Source organism: Pelmatolapia mariae, linkage group LG15, assembly GCF_036321145.2.
Source record: "Pelmatolapia mariae isolate MD_Pm_ZW linkage group LG15, Pm_UMD_F_2, whole genome shotgun sequence".
In the NCBI taxonomy this organism is placed as follows: Eukaryota; Metazoa; Chordata; class Actinopteri; order Cichliformes; family Cichlidae; genus Pelmatolapia; species Pelmatolapia mariae.
This window is the reverse complement of record NC_086240.1, coordinates 14,923,347-14,941,418: the sequence shown is the minus strand read 5'-3', so window position 1 is coordinate 14,941,418 and position 18,072 is coordinate 14,923,347. Positions and strand designations below refer to the sequence as shown.

At 42.6% G+C, this 18,072-nt stretch overlaps 2 protein-coding genes across 2 annotated transcripts; both read left to right on the top strand.

Annotated features, from left to right (window-relative positions):
* The first annotated feature begins 926 nt into the window (after nucleotides 1–926).
* prdm1c (PR domain containing 1c, with ZNF domain) lies at nucleotides 927–9,216 on the top strand. Its single transcript, XM_063495657.1, has 7 exons — nucleotides 927–972; nucleotides 2,578–2,829; nucleotides 4,156–4,275; nucleotides 5,304–5,556; nucleotides 6,980–7,989; nucleotides 8,150–8,278; nucleotides 8,466–9,216. Exons 1-7 carry the CDS (start codon nucleotides 946–948, stop codon nucleotides 9,021–9,023), a joined length of 2,349 nt encoding a protein of 782 aa, XP_063351727.1. The 5' UTR covers nucleotides 927–945; the 3' UTR covers nucleotides 9,024–9,216.
* A 1,809-nt stretch (nucleotides 9,217–11,025) lies between these two features.
* On the top strand, nucleotides 11,026–17,109 carry xkr5a (XK related 5a). Its single transcript, XM_063496252.1, has 7 exons — nucleotides 11,026–11,267; nucleotides 12,313–12,496; nucleotides 12,688–12,872; nucleotides 12,980–13,192; nucleotides 13,527–13,696; nucleotides 13,922–14,033; nucleotides 14,546–17,109. The coding sequence occupies exons 1-7, from the start codon at nucleotides 11,135–11,137 to the stop codon at nucleotides 15,487–15,489; spliced, it is 1,941 nt and encodes a 646-aa protein (XP_063352322.1). The 5' UTR covers nucleotides 11,026–11,134; the 3' UTR covers nucleotides 15,490–17,109.
* The last annotated feature ends 963 nt before the right edge of the window (nucleotides 17,110–18,072 follow it).

Genomic DNA, 18,072 nt, shown 5'->3' with positions numbered 1-18,072 from the left:
AACCCAGAAACTGTCGTTGTGTATTTGTTTTCAGGATTCTCATTAGAAGTACCTATTTCATCATTCTTAGTATTACAGTGACATAATACCATAACAAGAATTTTGATTAATCTCATGGGTTTGTGTATCTAAAGCTCTGAAGCATCAAGTATCAATATGAATGAGTCAACCAAGCAAAGCAGATATATTTCTACTTACAGCTGTTTATTTGGTGATTTTTAATTTCTTGGTATGCAATAAAAATCACCTTGGTGCATTTATTGTGTATGTTTTTTTAACTGATGATCTTATTTAGCTACAGAACCTACAGAACAATTGCTTCGTTTAAAAGACTATTACAGACGATGAAGTTTTACAGATTGTTAAATCTCTATGTTGCTGTTAACATTCTTCGTGTAAGATATCCTTATTACACAATTACGTGAATTACGACTAATCTGACTCATTTTAAACCTACAATTTACAAATAAATGATCTAATTTCCTCTGCTCCGCGTCCTTGACTTTCTAACATAACACAGGTATGCCGTCTTCCAATCCACAACAGACCGAAAATGAAGATGCATTTGTTTGATCCGGACATAGCTGTGTGACAGCCTCCCTGGAGAAAGCCTCTTGCCTCGGGGCAAGAGTGTGACACACACACACACATGCACATGCACACACACAAACACGCTCCAAGGAGGAGTCATGGGGCAAAGGGGACAGAGGGGGAGGGAGCATGAGAGGAAAGGGAGTGTATCTCTCTCTCTCTCTTACACTGTCAAACACATACACACGGTGTATGTGAGCAAGACTCACATACACTGACTGCTCAGTTGCGTAGTCAGTATACTGAGGTCTGCTCAGAGAGAGAGAGAGAGAGGAAGAGAAGACAAGAGACAGAGATCAGCCACTGGTTGCTTCTAGACACTCAAGCTCAAGAAGGGCACAGACAGCCTGACCTATGTGTGGCTCCTCACAAGGCTTTAAAGTAAGTCTGCAACATCTGTCTCAGATCATCTTCTTAATTTTTACAGGAATAATTTCGATTGTTCTATATTTGTTTAAGAAGGGTTAGACATTTTTGGCTCGACTTTTCTTTTCTGCATTACGACACTCTCCCACGAAGAGCAATCTCAAAGTGTGCTTTCTAGAGTCAGCCCGTTACATGTCGCCCCCGAGCCACAGCTGTGTGCTCTTGACTCATGTCTTGATTTTTCAGAATATATTTTCTGCTGTGTCACTTGGTTCAATGGTTTCGGAGTGAGCTGTCACACTTGTGACAGTCATTCCGAGTCAGCTGTGGTGACACTTCAGAGAAAAAAAAATAAGGTGTAACATCATATATAAATCTCATCTCTTTGAACTTTTATTTGCATTTGAGAATACGTTGACATTCTTTTGTTATTGCAGCATATATGCCACTGACTACAGTTTCTACCACTACTACAACAAAAAGATGAGCGGTGGGCTTTCTATCGCGGCTTACTGACTAGATTTATTTATACATAAATGTGGAGAATTTAGAATTTCTATTCCTTGCAGTCATTCCCTCAGGAGTGAAGTTTTGACTTGCCTTTTTATCTCTCATCAGTAAGGAACATAAGTCACATGAGTGTTTACCATATATTAGCAAGAACCAGGCTTATCTACCACTATCTCAGAGGCAAACTGATGAGTCTACAAAGGAAGAAGTTCTCAGACAACACATCTGAGCGTTGCCTTTTAATCACGAGCCTGCCATCCGCTTTTTCACTCTTCTTTATTTCAGTCTGGGAGCCGTATCTTTTGTCGCAGCTGAGTTGCCTGACAATCGCAATGTCGTGAGAAGGGAAAGAGTGAAAATAAGGGACAGAAAGAAAAGGAAATGGAGAGTAGAGTGGCACTTCTTTTCTTTGTTTCGACAATTAAGAGCAGTTGTTTAGGATAGGGAGCCACTTCGGGGCTGGCAGTCAATGAGCAGACGTACTGCTTTTGATCAATTGGTGTTTTTTTTGTTTTTGTTTTTTTACATGTGTCTTCATATTATGGGGTTTTTGTGGACTGAAATCAGGCATATCTCACTCTAGCAGCCCTTCTGTGGCTTTTTAATACGGTAAATAGTCACTATAGAGGGTTAAGACCTGGCCGACAGCCAAGTCTCAGTCAGTTCGGAGGAAGTCTGGTTGATTCCCTGGTAGTGTGGGTTTCCTTGTGAAAGTGGTCCTGCTTCGGGGCTGACGTGCACAGGAACCTCTGTTATAGCCCCGGGGTTGTATTCTGAGTCACAGGATGTAAAGGACAGAGGGGGGCCAATGGGACAGCAAACTTGAAGGTTCCACTTTGAAGTTTGTTTGTCCGGTGTTGGCAGTAGACGGGAAAGTTAGTTTCTCTACTTCTACAGCATCACAAACATCCCACTGCCTCCTTCTCTATATCACACTTCACAATTTGGGACCTACTTTTAGATTCATTCAAAACTCAACTCGATTCTGCATCTGCTGTTTTTATGAAAGAAAGGTCTGCCTTCCACCCTGTATAACCAAAATAGCTTTTAATAATAAAATCAGATACAGAATCATAGGGATTTAAGAGCATTTTTCTTTATTTTCCATAGGCCGCCTCTTCATGTACCTCAATCATGTTAACCTCAGAGAAGTCAGCTCAAACTGTGGGTGCCACTGCAGCGATGCCAGGAAAACACGATGTTGATATGACATCATGGAGCGAGGCAGACTTTGAGGAGAACTGCACTTACATCGTGAAGGACCATCCTCTGGAAGGCGAGTCCGAAAACAATTGCAAGACACGAGCCGAGAGATCATTGCCCAGGAACCTGGCCCTGAAACGCTGCCACGACTCAGCAGAGGTACACAAGGCCTTCCGTGTTTGTTCTTTTAAAAACAGACAAGACATTTATGAAGACAAATAGTCCCAGTCCAAATATATCAAAGCAGCTATGTGATGCTCAGTAGCTCTGCATGTTTTTAGTAAATGACGATTCTTTGCGTCACTCCAACATCCTTCCATCCTCTCATCTATCCTCCAGTGGGAAGTACTTGACATATTGTTGTCTAATTTGAGCTTTTCCTCTCTGCTATGTGTATGTTGAAGCAAACACAGACACAATAGCCAAGCCTCTGGGCACTCAGCCTGAGGGCTCTATGACTAGTAGTTATCTTAGATTCCCATCCCTTTGTTCCAGCAGAAAATTACACCATTAGGCAAAAGCCCATAATATACATAATACCCTAAATGTTCTTCCAGGTAAAATATGTGTCATCTAGCATGGAGAATTATTTCCATCCTCTCATCTATAAATAAGTGAGTGGATAAGGAACTGACAATCATATAGTGTGGTAAATGCATGATAAAAGGTTAACCGCAAAGAACTAGTCATGAAAAGGAAACACTAAATTTCCTCTACAAAAAGTGTAGTGAAGGGAGATCAGAGGAAGTATCCCTGACATCTGCAGTAAAATACCTGCATTTACCACTTTGACCTTCTTATAAGAAATGTCTGGTTGACGCTAAAGAACAGGATACATGACAGTAATCTGTGACACAAGGGCAAGTCAGATGATGCCTTTAGACAAAGCCATTGAATGCAAGGACAAAAATATCTTGATAAACTAACGACAAAACTGTAGCACTGAGTCTACAGTGTAAAGATGAAAGAGAAATACACTACCATCGCTTTAGGGCTTTTGCTTTTTGAACATGGAGCTCAAGGTGCTGGTTGGGGTGTGACCATGACACCTTATCCACTCTTCCCCACCCTGGAGGACTGAGACAGAGGACTGAGTTTCACACCTGGTAGTAGCAGAACAAGACTAGTAGTGAAATTTTAATATGGGAGAGAAACTAAAGATAACTTGGTCGATTGGCTTATTAAATATTTAACATGTGAAGGAGAGAAAACATTCAGTCACAGCCTCTGAAAATCCTCTCAGCCTGTGTAGTATAAAATAAGGACAACCTGCTTAATTGCCTTTTTCCTTTTTTCCACATAAGTGTCTCCAGGGGACAAAAATATTCAGTGAATTGACCAGATTCTTTGGAGGCTGTATTCCAAAGAATCTCATCCATCTTAGGATGTTTTAACAACTAAACATGCATTTAACTGCTTGCTCAGATCTTCAGTTTTATTAACTGACCTGGTGTTTGACGATTGTGTGCTCTCTTTGTTTAACAGGTGCTTGGGGTGATGACTAAGGAGATCATTCCGAAGGGAACACGTTTTGGCCCTTTGGTGGGGGAGAGCTACACCAACGAAACTCTGCCGAAAGACGCCGACAGGAAGTACTTTTGGAGGGTAAGCAAGCCTCATGTGAGACTCTGCAAACTTAAATGTTAAATTCAACGATGTGCCTTTCAGAACTGTTCACATCCTGTATCTCTGACTGACTGGAGATGCTGCTTTGGCTATGTCGTGGCACGAGTTAGCAAATGTGGTCAACGTCTGACATCCTGTCAATCTATGAGTCAAATTTGTCAATGGTCTGGTGTTTTTAAATGCCATTTGACTTGATAGCTTTCAAAAGTGCATGCACCATATATGTCAGTGTGTTTGCCCGTTCTGTGCGCTTCTGTCTGAGGTCTTTCTCTCTCTCTCTCTCACACACACACACACACACACACACACACACACACACACACACACACACACACACACACACACACACATGCACACACACAAGCACACACAGCTGTTTGGTTTCAGTGACGCAGCGGTTCTCCTGTGTCTTCGCTTCTCACAGTAGTGGTATCACTGCCAGTAAATACACCATACACATGTCCGCACTTCTCCAAACTAACAAACTCTCACACTGACTAAGCAAGGAAGTGGCTTCAAGCCTGAGAACTGTTTATGTTACATATTCAGCAGCATCAGGGCATCTTCCATTGCACACATGCTCCTGTGTAATTCTATAGTATACACTCAGCAACCTTGACATCATGCAACCCCAACCAAAATTTGCAACAGTCTGACAATTTGTTAATAATACAGCCATGACTCAAGCAACAGGACAGAAAGAACACTTTTGTACAATCGCAGAGGAAGGGAGGAGGTGAATAACTTCACCGTGAATGTAACAGGTGAGAGTAAGGAGTGGGTGAAACAGTATACCCAATACTACAATCCAGTCATACAGAGAAATTATTTTTGAGTGTTCCCTTTGTAACTCATATTGTGTGCTGCAAAGACTTGCACCTATCCAACATGAAAGAAATTACAGCATTTACCATAAAGGCACGAGGAAACTGTGACTTCATGGTTTCAGGTTCACTTCTAATAATCAAGTGAATTATTTGTGATCTCTTGTTCTGCTCACGCTATAGGTCTTCTCAGAGGGGCGCTTACACCACATTCTGGATGGGCTGAATGAAGAGCGGAGCAACTGGATGCGTTACGTCAATCCAGCATGCTCTGTGGAAGAGCAGAACCTGGTTGCATGCCAGAGTGGCTTGGACATCTTTTTCTACACCACCAAACGACTTCAGCCAGGCCAGGAGCTTCTGGTGTGGTACTGCTCTGAGTTTGCCCAGCGTTGTAACTACCCTCCACTGGGACAGCTAGCTATTGACAAAAACGGTAAGTGCGTGTGTTTTTGTGTGTGTTGTCAATTTAGGAATGCGCAAGGACCGAGTGCTGCTGAAGTCAACAGAAACTAACACCGTGCCCACGCATCGAGACGTATCTGGTTTGTTCTGTCATTGTTAAGTAAGGCCCGCAGTCAAAACGCCAGCCGACTGACACACTCTTTGTGTAGGTGTTTAAGAACTTACTCCGTCACACCCATAGCTCCTTTGTTGATGCAGAACACAAAGGAGGATAGTGGAGACTTGAAAGCAGAGAAGAGCTGTCTCCAGGTGCAGCAGCAGTACTGGCGTAAGATGAGACCAATTTCAGGATTTTAAGCAATGTTTCAGTTTCCCTTTTAAACTCCCACATAGAAGGCTGCTGGTGGCTCATTTAGCCAGACAGCATTTGGCATTCATTCACAAACAGTAGGAATGCGCATGCTAGCAGAAAGACCACATGCACGCAGCAAAATACAAATTCAAACACAGCCACAAAAAGAGGCTGCTAGAGGTGCTGACGGCACTCTGGCACGACTCCCTTTATTTATTTGGTTCTTAAGGAGGAAGCGAGGTAGGAAGTTCTCTACTGACTACTTGAACTTCCTGACAAGGTGACCTGCTGACAGATTGATATCTCACTCAGTGTTGGCTGTTTGTTTGCTGAGAGCTGGCCTCCCTGGAGTGGGGGCAGGGTAACCTGGGAGTGAACAAAAGATAAGAGATGTGCTGTTTGTGTGGGTTGTGGGTTAATTGTGTCTAAAAGTAGGTGAAATGTACATGCAAACCACTGTATTTGGTCTTCCTCTCTGTTGTCGGTTTGAGTCCCTTGTTTATTCTGTGGTAAAGTCAGTGAAGCAGTACCTTTTTACCTAGATGAAATGCAGATTTCAATCCAGATTTTCAATCCAATTTATAAAATCATTTCTATCTGTTTGGGAGCTGTAGTTTTTTTGTCACTTCAAAATGACAAGTTGTTTTTTGTCTCCTGTACACTGTGTATCCTGCCTGGCTTGTGACAGAAAATACACCTTCAACTGCCCAGCCCTCTAATGCAAATACCACACTGTATCCACTGACTCTTGCTCTCTGTGCTATCTGTATCATGATCAGATCCCCATTGTTTCATTTCTGGTGTCCACTTTAACAGAGTGCAAAGGTCAGGGACATTCAAACAGTCGCATCTGATAAAAAAAAAAAGTGCATCTCCTGAAGTTTAAAGTAAATTGTTTGGCTAGCGTAGGTACTTTTGAAAGCAAACGTGCATAGTGATTAAGAAAGAAAACATACAACACGCGTGCTTGATAAGACCAGTATGTGCTTGTATGGCTGCATGTGTCAGTTAGTTGAATGATGATAATGTTACAGCTAGTGTATGTTAAGAAATGAGTCTCCTGACTCTGATGATCTTTCTCTATTGCTTATCTGTCTAACAGAACAGAGTCCAGCGAAGAAGACAACAAGGAAACGTGGTCATACAGTCTCTGAAATCCTACAAGACGACCTCTCCAAATCCCCTTCTACCTGCATCAGACGTCTGGACAGTTTTTTGCCTGAGACAAATGTCTCAGCAGATTTTCCTTTATGTCCCAGCGTTGTCTACCCACCTCAGCCTATCTCCAAATCTATGCATGCTAATAGATATGCATTTCTACCACCTCTGCCATCCTGTAGCCCTCCAGCTGCCAAAAGGCCAGCACTAAGCATTCCTGTCCCTGCTAATGTCCACTTTGCCTTTCAGCACAGTCAAGGCCCTCCCGTAGCAAAGCCTTACCAAGATCCCTGTATGCCCGATATCGCTAATTCTACTCTAATGCACGGCCCCTATCTACTGCCCCACTACTCACTTGGCCTTCCACCTCATTCATATCCATTCTACCGTGATCGACTGAAACCTCACTTGTCACCCCATGTATCGCCCTTTCACAACTATGCACATTTTCAATCGCCTTTAACCAGTGGTTGCAAAGACTTGACACGTGCACTTTCTGATTCCAAACCAGACCTCTTTCTTTCACCAATCCGTGAGCACAGAGACAACAAAGACCTCATATCCAAAAGAAGAGCCTACCTCAGCATCCCCTCACACGACCTCAGAGATTTCAAACACTCCCCTCCCACCAACGTTCACACAGACCTCGCTATGCCTGCCACATCCACCGCCTCATCTATGGTCACTAAAATCCGCGAAGCACAGCCGTCTCTCGCACCTGGAGGATGCTCGCCGCAAGAGGGAATGGCAGCCTCCTCAAACTGCCTCCCTTCCAATTTTACCTCTGCCACTCAAAGTGAAGCTGAGGATGCAATGGACCTAAGCAAGACAAAGCAAAGTGGGCAGATAATTGGCTACAAGACCCTGTCTTACCCTCTGATGAGGCAGAATGGAAAGATCCGATATGAATGCAACATCTGTGGAAAGGTCTTTGGGCAGCTGTCTAATCTTAAGGTTAGTTGCTCTTCAACACATTAAAGCAGTGTGAAAGAAAATGACAACCACCAGTTGAATACAGTGACTGGAATATAGTATAACTGAATTAACCAGTTCCTCTGATTTCCTGAGTTTGACTGATAACAAATAAATTGTCATATCTCCAACATCTTCTCAGGTTCATCTGCGAGTACACAGCGGGGAGCGTCCCTTCAGGTGTCAGACCTGCAATAAGAACTTCACGCAGCTGGCACACTTGCAGAAACACTACCTGGTTCACACAGGAGAAAAGCCCCATGAATGCAAGGTAAGGCTGCAGCTGTCGGAAATTGCTGGAAAGCATTAGACGCCTTATATCACTCTCATAATAAATATGTAGGTGGACTAAAAGTTTGTACGTCAGCAACAAAACATCAAAACATCGCTGTGGTTATGTGACTAAGAACAAAATAAAGACTCATACAGAGATTCCCCTCTGCTGTGTTTTTACATAGGTGTGCCACAAGCGATTCAGCAGCACTAGTAACTTGAAGACCCACCAGCGGCTACACTCAGGTGAGAAGCCTTACCATTGCAAGCTCTGCCCTGCTCGCTTTACTCAGTTCATCCACCTCAAACTCCACAAGCGCCTCCACACTGGCGAGCGACCACACCGCTGTCCTCACTGCCCCTGTTCCTATCTCCATTACTGCAGCCTCCAAGTGCACCTCCAAGGCTTCTGCCCACTCTTGCCCTTGGCCTCACACAGATACTCGTCAGAGGAGCTATGTCGAGTTAACTCTGAGATTGAGAGGTTTGACATGAGTGAGGCGGCAGAGGAGCTTGAAGCCATGGCTGCAGAGGTTGATATGGACAAGGGGGATGTTACCGACCTAATACAGAAGATAGAGACCCGCGTCTCGGGCCACCGGGATGCTGACAGAGGGGAGTCTGAGAGAACCAACTACAAATCAGCAAAAGAGCGCTCGGGTGTTCAGCTGCATCACAGCAGTCCTGTACCTCTTCATCCAGCCAGCATCAAGCTGGAGTCAAGCTGCATATCAGAGCCCTAAGACAGCCCTGCTAATCCATCCATATAATCCTTACAGGTCAACTCAGCAGCTGTCTGTTACGGCCCTATTTGAAGTAAAGCCTTATCTCAATCATGGATTTCCTAGCCTATACTCTACGTAGACCGCAGCATGTGAAAAATCGAGACTTAACCAGCCTGGCCTGGAAAAAGTGACTTTTTTTTATTAAATGTATAGATCTTTGTTAATTTATTCAATTACTTTTAATCTAAAATGTACAAAAAAACAACACATTTTTTGATATTTTGATTTTTATATCTCTGGAATGTCTTGATGGAACAACTACACATGTGATTATGCATTAAAAATAACAAAGATGTTTGCTTTAAAATGTGTTTTTTAGTGTGAGACTGAATGTTTCTGTTTGTGTATGTATGCGTAATTGTGTCCCTTGATTCAAGTAACTATTACTGTACAAGCATGACTTTATAATGTAAGTGGGTTAAGCACTGAAATGACAGCAAAAAGAAACCTCAACTTGCCTTCTGGGTGAGTATACAGTGCTGAATCAGAGTTGCAGATAAACATCCTGTTATGAGTCTTGGGATACTCACAACCAGTAAATAGCAACCCGTCATCATGGAAGGAAAAAGAAAAAAACAAAACACACACACACACAAAAACTGAAAAAGATTATCTTCATGATCAATATCCTGTGAATAATTTTATACACGTATATCTATATTTGAGTTTTGGTATTAGGCAGTTGTCAGACATTTCACCCACAATGTGTGACTCCACAGTTTAGTAAGACATATAAATAAATTAAAAATCAAACAAAGAGAACAAAACAGACTTAAGATGACTACTTTTATTCACAATGAACGCTGATTCGTATAGCGCAGGCTTGTGAATAAAACTGCAACCATATCTCTATATTAACAGAGCTATACTTGCTATACTCAAGAATTATTACAGGATTTTCTATCCAGTATCCTTCTGTGGTTCTTTTACTACAACCTAAAATAGTGTAGTTGTGGAAAAGGTTAAAAAAAAGTGCCAATTTATGATAGTGATGATGAAGTAATGGGGCTCTTGTAAACTGCTCTGGAGCTTTTTCTCCATTTAAGAAAGTAAATTAAAGAAGTGGTGGGTCAAGTAGGTGTCATTAATGGCTTTCAAAATGACACAATCGTGACACAGTCCTCAAAATATGGGGCGTAGAACTACTGTAAGTGGTGCATGAACTATTAAGGAAAGACTCCAGCTGTTGTCATGACCTTCAATTAATTGAAATTAAATCTTCCTTTTTATTCAGTGTTTATTATTTAAAACTTGATTTTACCAGGAAGCCCCATTAGATTAAAACCTGTTCCTTTTTTTTCAAAATGACACAAAATTGTTAAAACAAATATAACATGAATGCACATAAAGTAGAAAATAAATAAATTAATAAATAAAGCAAGTCAGAGTCAACAAGTAACACAAGTCCTGCTTATGAATAGCAACTGCAGTCTTCTTCCACAGAAGTCGTTATCTTAGGGCTAAACTCTACCAGAGAGACGGAAGCATTCAGATTTGGTGTGCTCTTAAGGTTAAGTCATAATCAAGTGCCAAAATAGAAAACACTATTCGGCCTAGACAGCGTTAACACACATAATATGGGAGCTTTTTCTGCTTTTGGCCCCTTGAAACCCGATTATAAAGGACACAGAGATGTGCACCGGTGTGATGTGGGGGATGAACTTTATTTATTGTTCTAAAGTTGGGCATGGCAGACAAAAAACGCACCAGAACCACAGCTGTAAACAGCGCTCACCGTGACCTGCGACCTCCACATGCGAGGAAATTCACGCTCAGATCAGTCTGCCGTCTATCACCAGTCTACCAAGTAAGATGCAGCACCGCCGTCACAAAAGATTTGAAGAAATAGACCGTGATGCAGAAGAGGTTTCCACGGTGGAGGGAGGAGAGGCTCGCTAAACTAATGCACCTTTAAACCGTGCTGTGACGTCAGATATTTTGACAGGGGGCAGGCAGCGGGAGAAGAAGAAGAAGAAGAAGAGGAGGAGGAGAGCGGATGTACCAAGCGGGGGCCAAAGGATGCCCAGAATAATGTCATCGGTGTGTCCTCCTTCACACCTATCCGCATCATGATAAACGCCGCAGGAGCGGTCGCCCGCAGGATACCGTCGGCGGCGCGGCGGAGCGGGTGCTGGATAGCGTGGTGCCAGGCGGTCCTGCTCGCCGTGTCGGGGCTGGTTATTGTGGCCGAACGGAGCGCTCGTAAGTGGGGATTCCAAGCGCTAGCGGGCTGCTAGCTCGCTTGCTGTACGCGTTGAAACTCAACCTCGTGGAAAATAGATGTTGGGCTTTCTTTTTCTTTTTTTTTTGCTGTAATGTGATTGAAAATGATGCTACGTGCTGGAGCCGTCTCAGCTGCGGCCGTACTTCACGTTAGAAGAAGCACGTTTGGGAGATGCTATGGCACAGCCGTTAGTACTGAACGGGAAAACATAGCTGAATTCCGTGTGCACTGCAATCCAATATCGGCATTGGTTAGTCCACCTTTGTTGGCCAAACTGGCCCCCCGAGACCTCCTGTGATCGTATAACAGGATAAGTTATTGAATTTAACTAGTGACTTTAATTAAGTGTTACTAAATTGCCGTCGCTGATCAATATTCGTATAATGCCCAACTTTTAAATTATAATTCTCCACCTTACACCTCCCCCAAAATATGATTGAACATAATAAACACTTGTTTTTCCCAAGTAATTTTTGCACATCGAGGATTTGTATTGAAAACAAGGTGCAGCACAGCGTTATGATTTCCTGACTGTGCAGATCAATGGGGCAAGGTCAGGACACCAGGAGGATACCTGGATGTGTACAGAGTGTGACTTTGTCTTCAGCAAGTATACCATTACCAGAAGATAAAAATACTGTGCTGCTGCCTGAGCTTCACACTTTAGACATTCTGTCATAATTAAAAATTTAAAAAGTGAATGCGTGCATAAATGAATGGCTATTTAGATTATCAGTAGAGTGGCACATTGATAAAGCTGTACCAGTGAAGCTAAGAAACAGCTAATGGCTGTTTTAAAGTGGTGTGGAATGACTCTGGTGTCTTTTTTGTGAGCTTGCGCCATCCCATTAGAAGAGTTTCTCTTAAAGCTAAATTTACTTAGTGAAGCATGCATTTCTCATGACTCTGCAGCTTTAAATATGGCCTCACTAGTGCTGGGTTTAGTGAGCTGTATGTCACAAAATACTGATACCATTGTGCATCTGGGTGTTTGTTCCTTATCTGTGTGTGTTTGTGTGTCAGTGATCTACTGCATAGGGTTTTACCTTTGGAATGAGGAGACACAGTGGGCAGGCCTCACACTTGGCCTCTTTCTACCGGGGACAGCAGTTCAGCTGCTAAGTGTGAAGTGGTACTATGATGATGGTGATGACAGGCGATGCTACCTCTCTGTTATACACATCCTGCACTTGGGCATCTTCAAAAGGTAAGCTCGTTTTTTCCATTCAATATGCTTTACGTAGATACATTACAAAAGCAGACTATGTTGTTAGAATGTAATAATTTTTAGTTTTTGTTAAAGTACAGGGCAAAAAAATTTATTCACATCACTCTGAAACCTTACTGAGTCGGTTATATTTTATGCCTCCTCTGGTTTTTGTCTCCATCTTCTGGCAGGTTGTGGGACTGCATGAAGTCTGTGCTGCGCATGCAGGGCTCAGTGGCTGATCTGGGAGCTGCTGTTATGCAGCAGGCAGATGTTGCTGCCCTTTGGCTGCTGGAAGCCCTTGTCCTCACGCTGCCTCAGAGCCTGCTGCAGGCGTACATCGTGGTGTCTACTGATGTGGGCATCGCATCACCAGGTAATTTTATGTTCAGTTGAATCACGGGTTCTGTGTGATGTTTATGGCCTGTAACTTTTTATATAGAGATAACATTTTTTTTATGCTGGTCCATGTTTTATCTACAGTGGCGTATTGCTGTGGTTTGTGTGTGCTGTCTATTGCGTGGGCCCTGGTGCTGTACAGCCGAGCCTGCTGTCTGATACGGCCAGGCCACCTGGCCATGCCTCCAGCAGCCCTGCTGTGCCAGCTGGTGTGGAGGGCATGCATGCTGGGTGCCAGGGTGACCTGCCTCACATTCTTTGCCAGGGTTTTTAATTGGTGGGTTTGTGGCGTAGCAGGTGAGCACTGAGAAGCGAGTTTTGTTTTGTTAAGACACTTGAAAGCCGGAGAAAGTGTACAGTTATATTAAACTAGTACATTACATTAAAGGGTACAGGAGACTCAATGACTAGTACACGCACAGATTTCCATGTATTTTATGACTTTGAGCTTAAAAAAACATTTTCTATTAACTCACATTTAACCACTGAGTTATGTAATTATCCTCAGAGCACTGTGACATGTCCTCTTGATCCAGTTTTCTGTTTCGCCTCTGCATCAGCGTTGCACACTGTATATGGATCCTCTGTTGCACTTGTAGACCTTCTATTCTATTTTTATGTTAACCTTCAGGTTTTCACTGGCTCACGGCCTCCTTTTGGCTGGTATCACAGCAACCAGACATCTGCACCGGCCCCTGGTGTTGGCGTGCTTTTAATGGCGTCATGGGGCTCATCCACGTCTTCCTCTTCCTCAACGTCAAAGATGGACCCTCGCGCTTCCGCATGGCCAGTTTTTATGCAGTATGGCATGAGTTAAAGTTATTATTCTTCAACTTTTCTTTTTTTTCTGTTTTCATTATGTTGTTTTGTGCAGCTTTGTCTCATCTGCCTACTCACAGGGCAGCAGGGACAAACAGATATAGATACATAAGTTTGCAATGTCATCCTCACCTCTGTGTGCTAAGCCCACAGTGACGTAAAGCTGTCTACAGATGACTGATGGTGCAACCTTCTCTCCTTCTTCAGTTCATGCTTGTAGAGAACGCCACTCTGCTGCTGGCCGCCTCTGACTTCCTGAGCGAAGCATCATGGGACAGCATGACCCTTCCCACCACTGTGCTGTGTGGCTTTCTCCTCGGTGAGTCATTTGTTTCTAGAGAATTTGCTGTTTGTATTGGGACATTAGTCATAGTTAGAATAATGTCACACTGTTTATTAGTTTCTGTCATACCTAAGTGATAAATCCCCTCGTGTCTATTCACAAATTCTAAGTGATAAATCCCCCCGTGTTTATTCACAAATTCTTAGAGGTGTTGTTGTACATCAAACATAGCTACCGATATGCTGCCCTACTTGCAATACTCTTCATTTGTGAGATTTTACTGTGCAGGATATTGTAAATCTCTTTATCTGAATAAGTAAGAGTGGGGATGGGATCGTGAGATGGCAAAAAATAAGTGAAACCTTGAATTTTGTGTGTGAGGTTGATATGCACGATAGAATTAATATAGTAACAGCCAGAGTGGCTGTTGTGATCTCTGCTGCAGCCTCCCTCTGTCATTCAGACTGTGTAGTCAGCTAATTGCTTGTGAAAGGCCAAAACATACCTGGGCCACTAAAATCAATATTTCCTATTCCTTTGCTTCTTAGGTGCTACCTCTCTTGTCCTATACTACCGGTTCCTGCACCCCAAGTCTACAGAGATCTCCCAGGGAACAAACCACAACCACATGGGCAGTACATGCATAGAACAAGGGGAGTCCTCCTTCTCTCTTGGGGACAAAAGTTTGCCAGCTCATTCTATTCAAAACCATGGCAGCTTCTCCCTCTCAGGTGTTGCTGGTTCTCTGCTGGAGCACCCAGGGAACTGCGGGGGCAGGCCTAACAGCTCCTGTCCGTGTTACCACCACCACTGGCTCTTGATCCGCCTTGCTTTGAAAACAGGAGATCTTGGTAAAATCAACAGGGCGTATGGGGCTGGGGGAGCAGCGGCCGTACTAGACATAGAGGAGTACAACCAAGAATTTAAAAGTAACGAGGGCATCACAATTACAGCTGGAGGAAGCTGTGAGGGTGTCTCCACCTCCGAGTCTCAGGGGAAAGGTCTGGCACCCCTCTCGGACTGTAAAGACGAGTTCCAGAGCGTAAGCGAACCCACGTCGACTGAACAACCGGAAGAAGACGACAGTCTGGAGATGGAGAGCCCGATGGAGTCGCCTACATCGGATTTCAAACGCAGCTCACCAGAAGGTAAATCAATGTTTGGAGACAGCCCAGAGCCCTATTTCTGCCCTACAGAATCAAGTTCAACCTTATACTTCAGCGCCGATCCCCAATCTCCAAGCAGCGCCAGTAACCCCCGTTTGGACCGGGACCTTGGGGCTCTGGAGCAAGGCATTCGCCTCAACTCAATCCCTAGTGATCCAGCCCTTCACAGAGATGTCCGTGGACTCATGGGCCGGGTTGGACCACGATGTATTTCCACTCCTAAATTGGACTCAGGAGTGTTAGACTCCCCTTCCAGTGTCCCTCATCTTAAAGGTCCAAGAAAGCAGCTCATATTGTCCCGAAGGGATGAGGATGAAAACTTCTAGCTTACATGTGACAGAATCAGGGAAGAAGTAAAAACGTATCTAACATTAAAGGAGTACACCAGCTTTTAAAGGGAGTGCTTTTTCAGCAGTCCAGCATTGTAGAATTAGAAAGCTGGCAGTAATTTCTCCTTTTGTCTATAAACATATATTTAGTACACTGTGGGGCGTATGCAACAATTGTGGAATAATCCTCTCAAAGCATAAACGATTTTCTACAAAAGCATTCCTTTGCCCAAAAGCCGGACACAGAGTAAAGCCTTCAGTAGAGCTCATTTACCACAAAGGTTGTGTGTGGAGCTCAGACACACCTTCTGCCTGATGTTCAGCTGGCATTTTCATTCTTTTGGTGACAGTGAACTTAAGCCTCAAGAATAATAATATTATACTGTGCAACAAAATGAACACCGGTCGGTCAAGACCGAAACTACGTAATAAGGAAGTAGGCATTAGTTGTATCAATAAACATCATCAAGTACACAGATGCTTCATGATCTTAAAAAAGGGGATGATCTCTTTAATACGCACTAAAACTGCTGTTACTCATGTCAGTTGCCAGCAGCTATGAAAATAGAGAAACTAATCCTGTATCTTTCAATGGCCGGAGTGTCTGACCTCTGAATCATAACCATCTCACTATAAGCCAGAGCCTTTTGGCTTCCTAAAAGCACAAATATCTTCTGTATCATATGTCTGTTGCTGTGATGCTGTGATTTTTTTTCTTCTTCTTTTTTTTATCAAAAAAAAACCAAAACAAAAAACTGAACCTATCTGAGAATCAAATTGTATCTTTTGTATGATGTTAACAGGCATCGCTTTGAGCAGGGCTGGTGCGTCGGCCTAGGGAAACTGTTTGATGTGTTGATTTACATGTTGACCATGTAATTGCGGAACTGTTTTTGCAATTTACGTTTTGTTGGAAATGAAACAATGTCTCAGGCACTAACGTCTCAAAGCTTTCATATGTTCTGCAACAAAGTGAAAAGATGCTTATGAGATATTTGTGGTGATTTTTTTTTTGTTGTTGTTTTTTTTGTATGTGCTCTTGATTACTATTGGCAGGGGCCAAATGGACTTTGCCCCTTGTTGTGTTCTGTAACAGGATTAAAGTCCACTAACAAAGCAGTGAAATTATGCTGGGTTTTCTCTCATGCCCAGGTGACTGCCTATATGACATTTTGAACTGTGAAGTGTAAAAGCCACTGGTGGCTCTGAATAAGCAATAAATACAGTACATGTTTAGGTGACTGGAGTGAAGATGTGTCGAGTGTTTTATTTTTTTGAGCAAAGTACGGTGATGTGCAGTCTTGACACAACCATCACTTAGTATTTATTGAAACATCCAAACATCCATGGAAATATAGTATATAAAGTGGGGAAAGAACTATTTTTTTACAGTTCTAATCACCTTTTAAGTTAACATTTGATATGGCCAGCTATCTTAGGCAAGCTTTCTTGAAATTTAGGCTCCTGAAGGAGGCTTCAGAAATAATTCTCCAGGCTTCTTGAAGGACATTCAAAGCTCTTCTTTGGATGTTGGCTGCCTTTTGTTCCATTTTATGTCAAGATGATCCCACACTGCTAGTGTTTTATTGTGTTTTTTTCTGTCCGGTTATGCTTTTATTGCACTGAAAGTGTGTTTGAGATCATTGTCATGCTGAAAAATAAAACTCTTGCCAATCAGATGCTTTTTAGGATTGCATAGTAAATTATTATCAGTATTTTTCTGTGTTCAACATTCTTTTGACAGGATCTCCAACACCACTGAGTAAAATACAGCCCGAAATCTTGACAGAACCTCCACCATGTTTTACAAATGGCTGTAGACACTGTAGGCTGTAGGCTTCAAGTAAGTAATTCATTATTTAAAAAGCCATCCCTCGACACAGCTGTTTAGCTAATTATGGGCCAATCACCAACCTTCCTTTTATCTCAGAAGTTCTTAAATCATTGTTAAAAAGCTAACGGATCATCTGAAAGGAATGGTTTATTTGAAGAGTTTCAGTCAGGTTTCAGAATGCATCACAGTACAGAAACAGCATTAGTGAAGGTAACAAAAGATCTTATGGTCCCTGACAGTGGACCTCATCTTTGTGCTTGTCCTGGTAGATCTCAGTGCTGCATTCGATACGGTTGACCTTAATATTTTATTACAGTGATTAGAGCATGCTTTAGGTATTAAAGTGGTTAGAATCATATCTATCTAATAGTCTCCAATTTGTTCATGTAAATGGAGAGTCATCTTTACACAATGATGTATATGTTTCTGTAGGCAGTATCACTGGAAGGCATAGCATATGTAATTACTTCTATGCATATGATAGCCAACTTTATCTATCCATGAAGCCAGATAACACACATAGATTACTTAAACTGCAGGAATGTCTTAAAGACATAAATACCTGGATGACCTTGAATTTCCTGTTCCTATATTCAGATAACACTGAGGTTATTGAACTCAGCCCTAAAAAACTTTGAAATATGGTACCTAACATGATGCTTACTCTAGATGGCATTACGTTTTATTGCTTCTTTTATTGTTTCTTTTATTGTTGCAATTTTAATGTGTTTTTCCGAAAGAGTTGT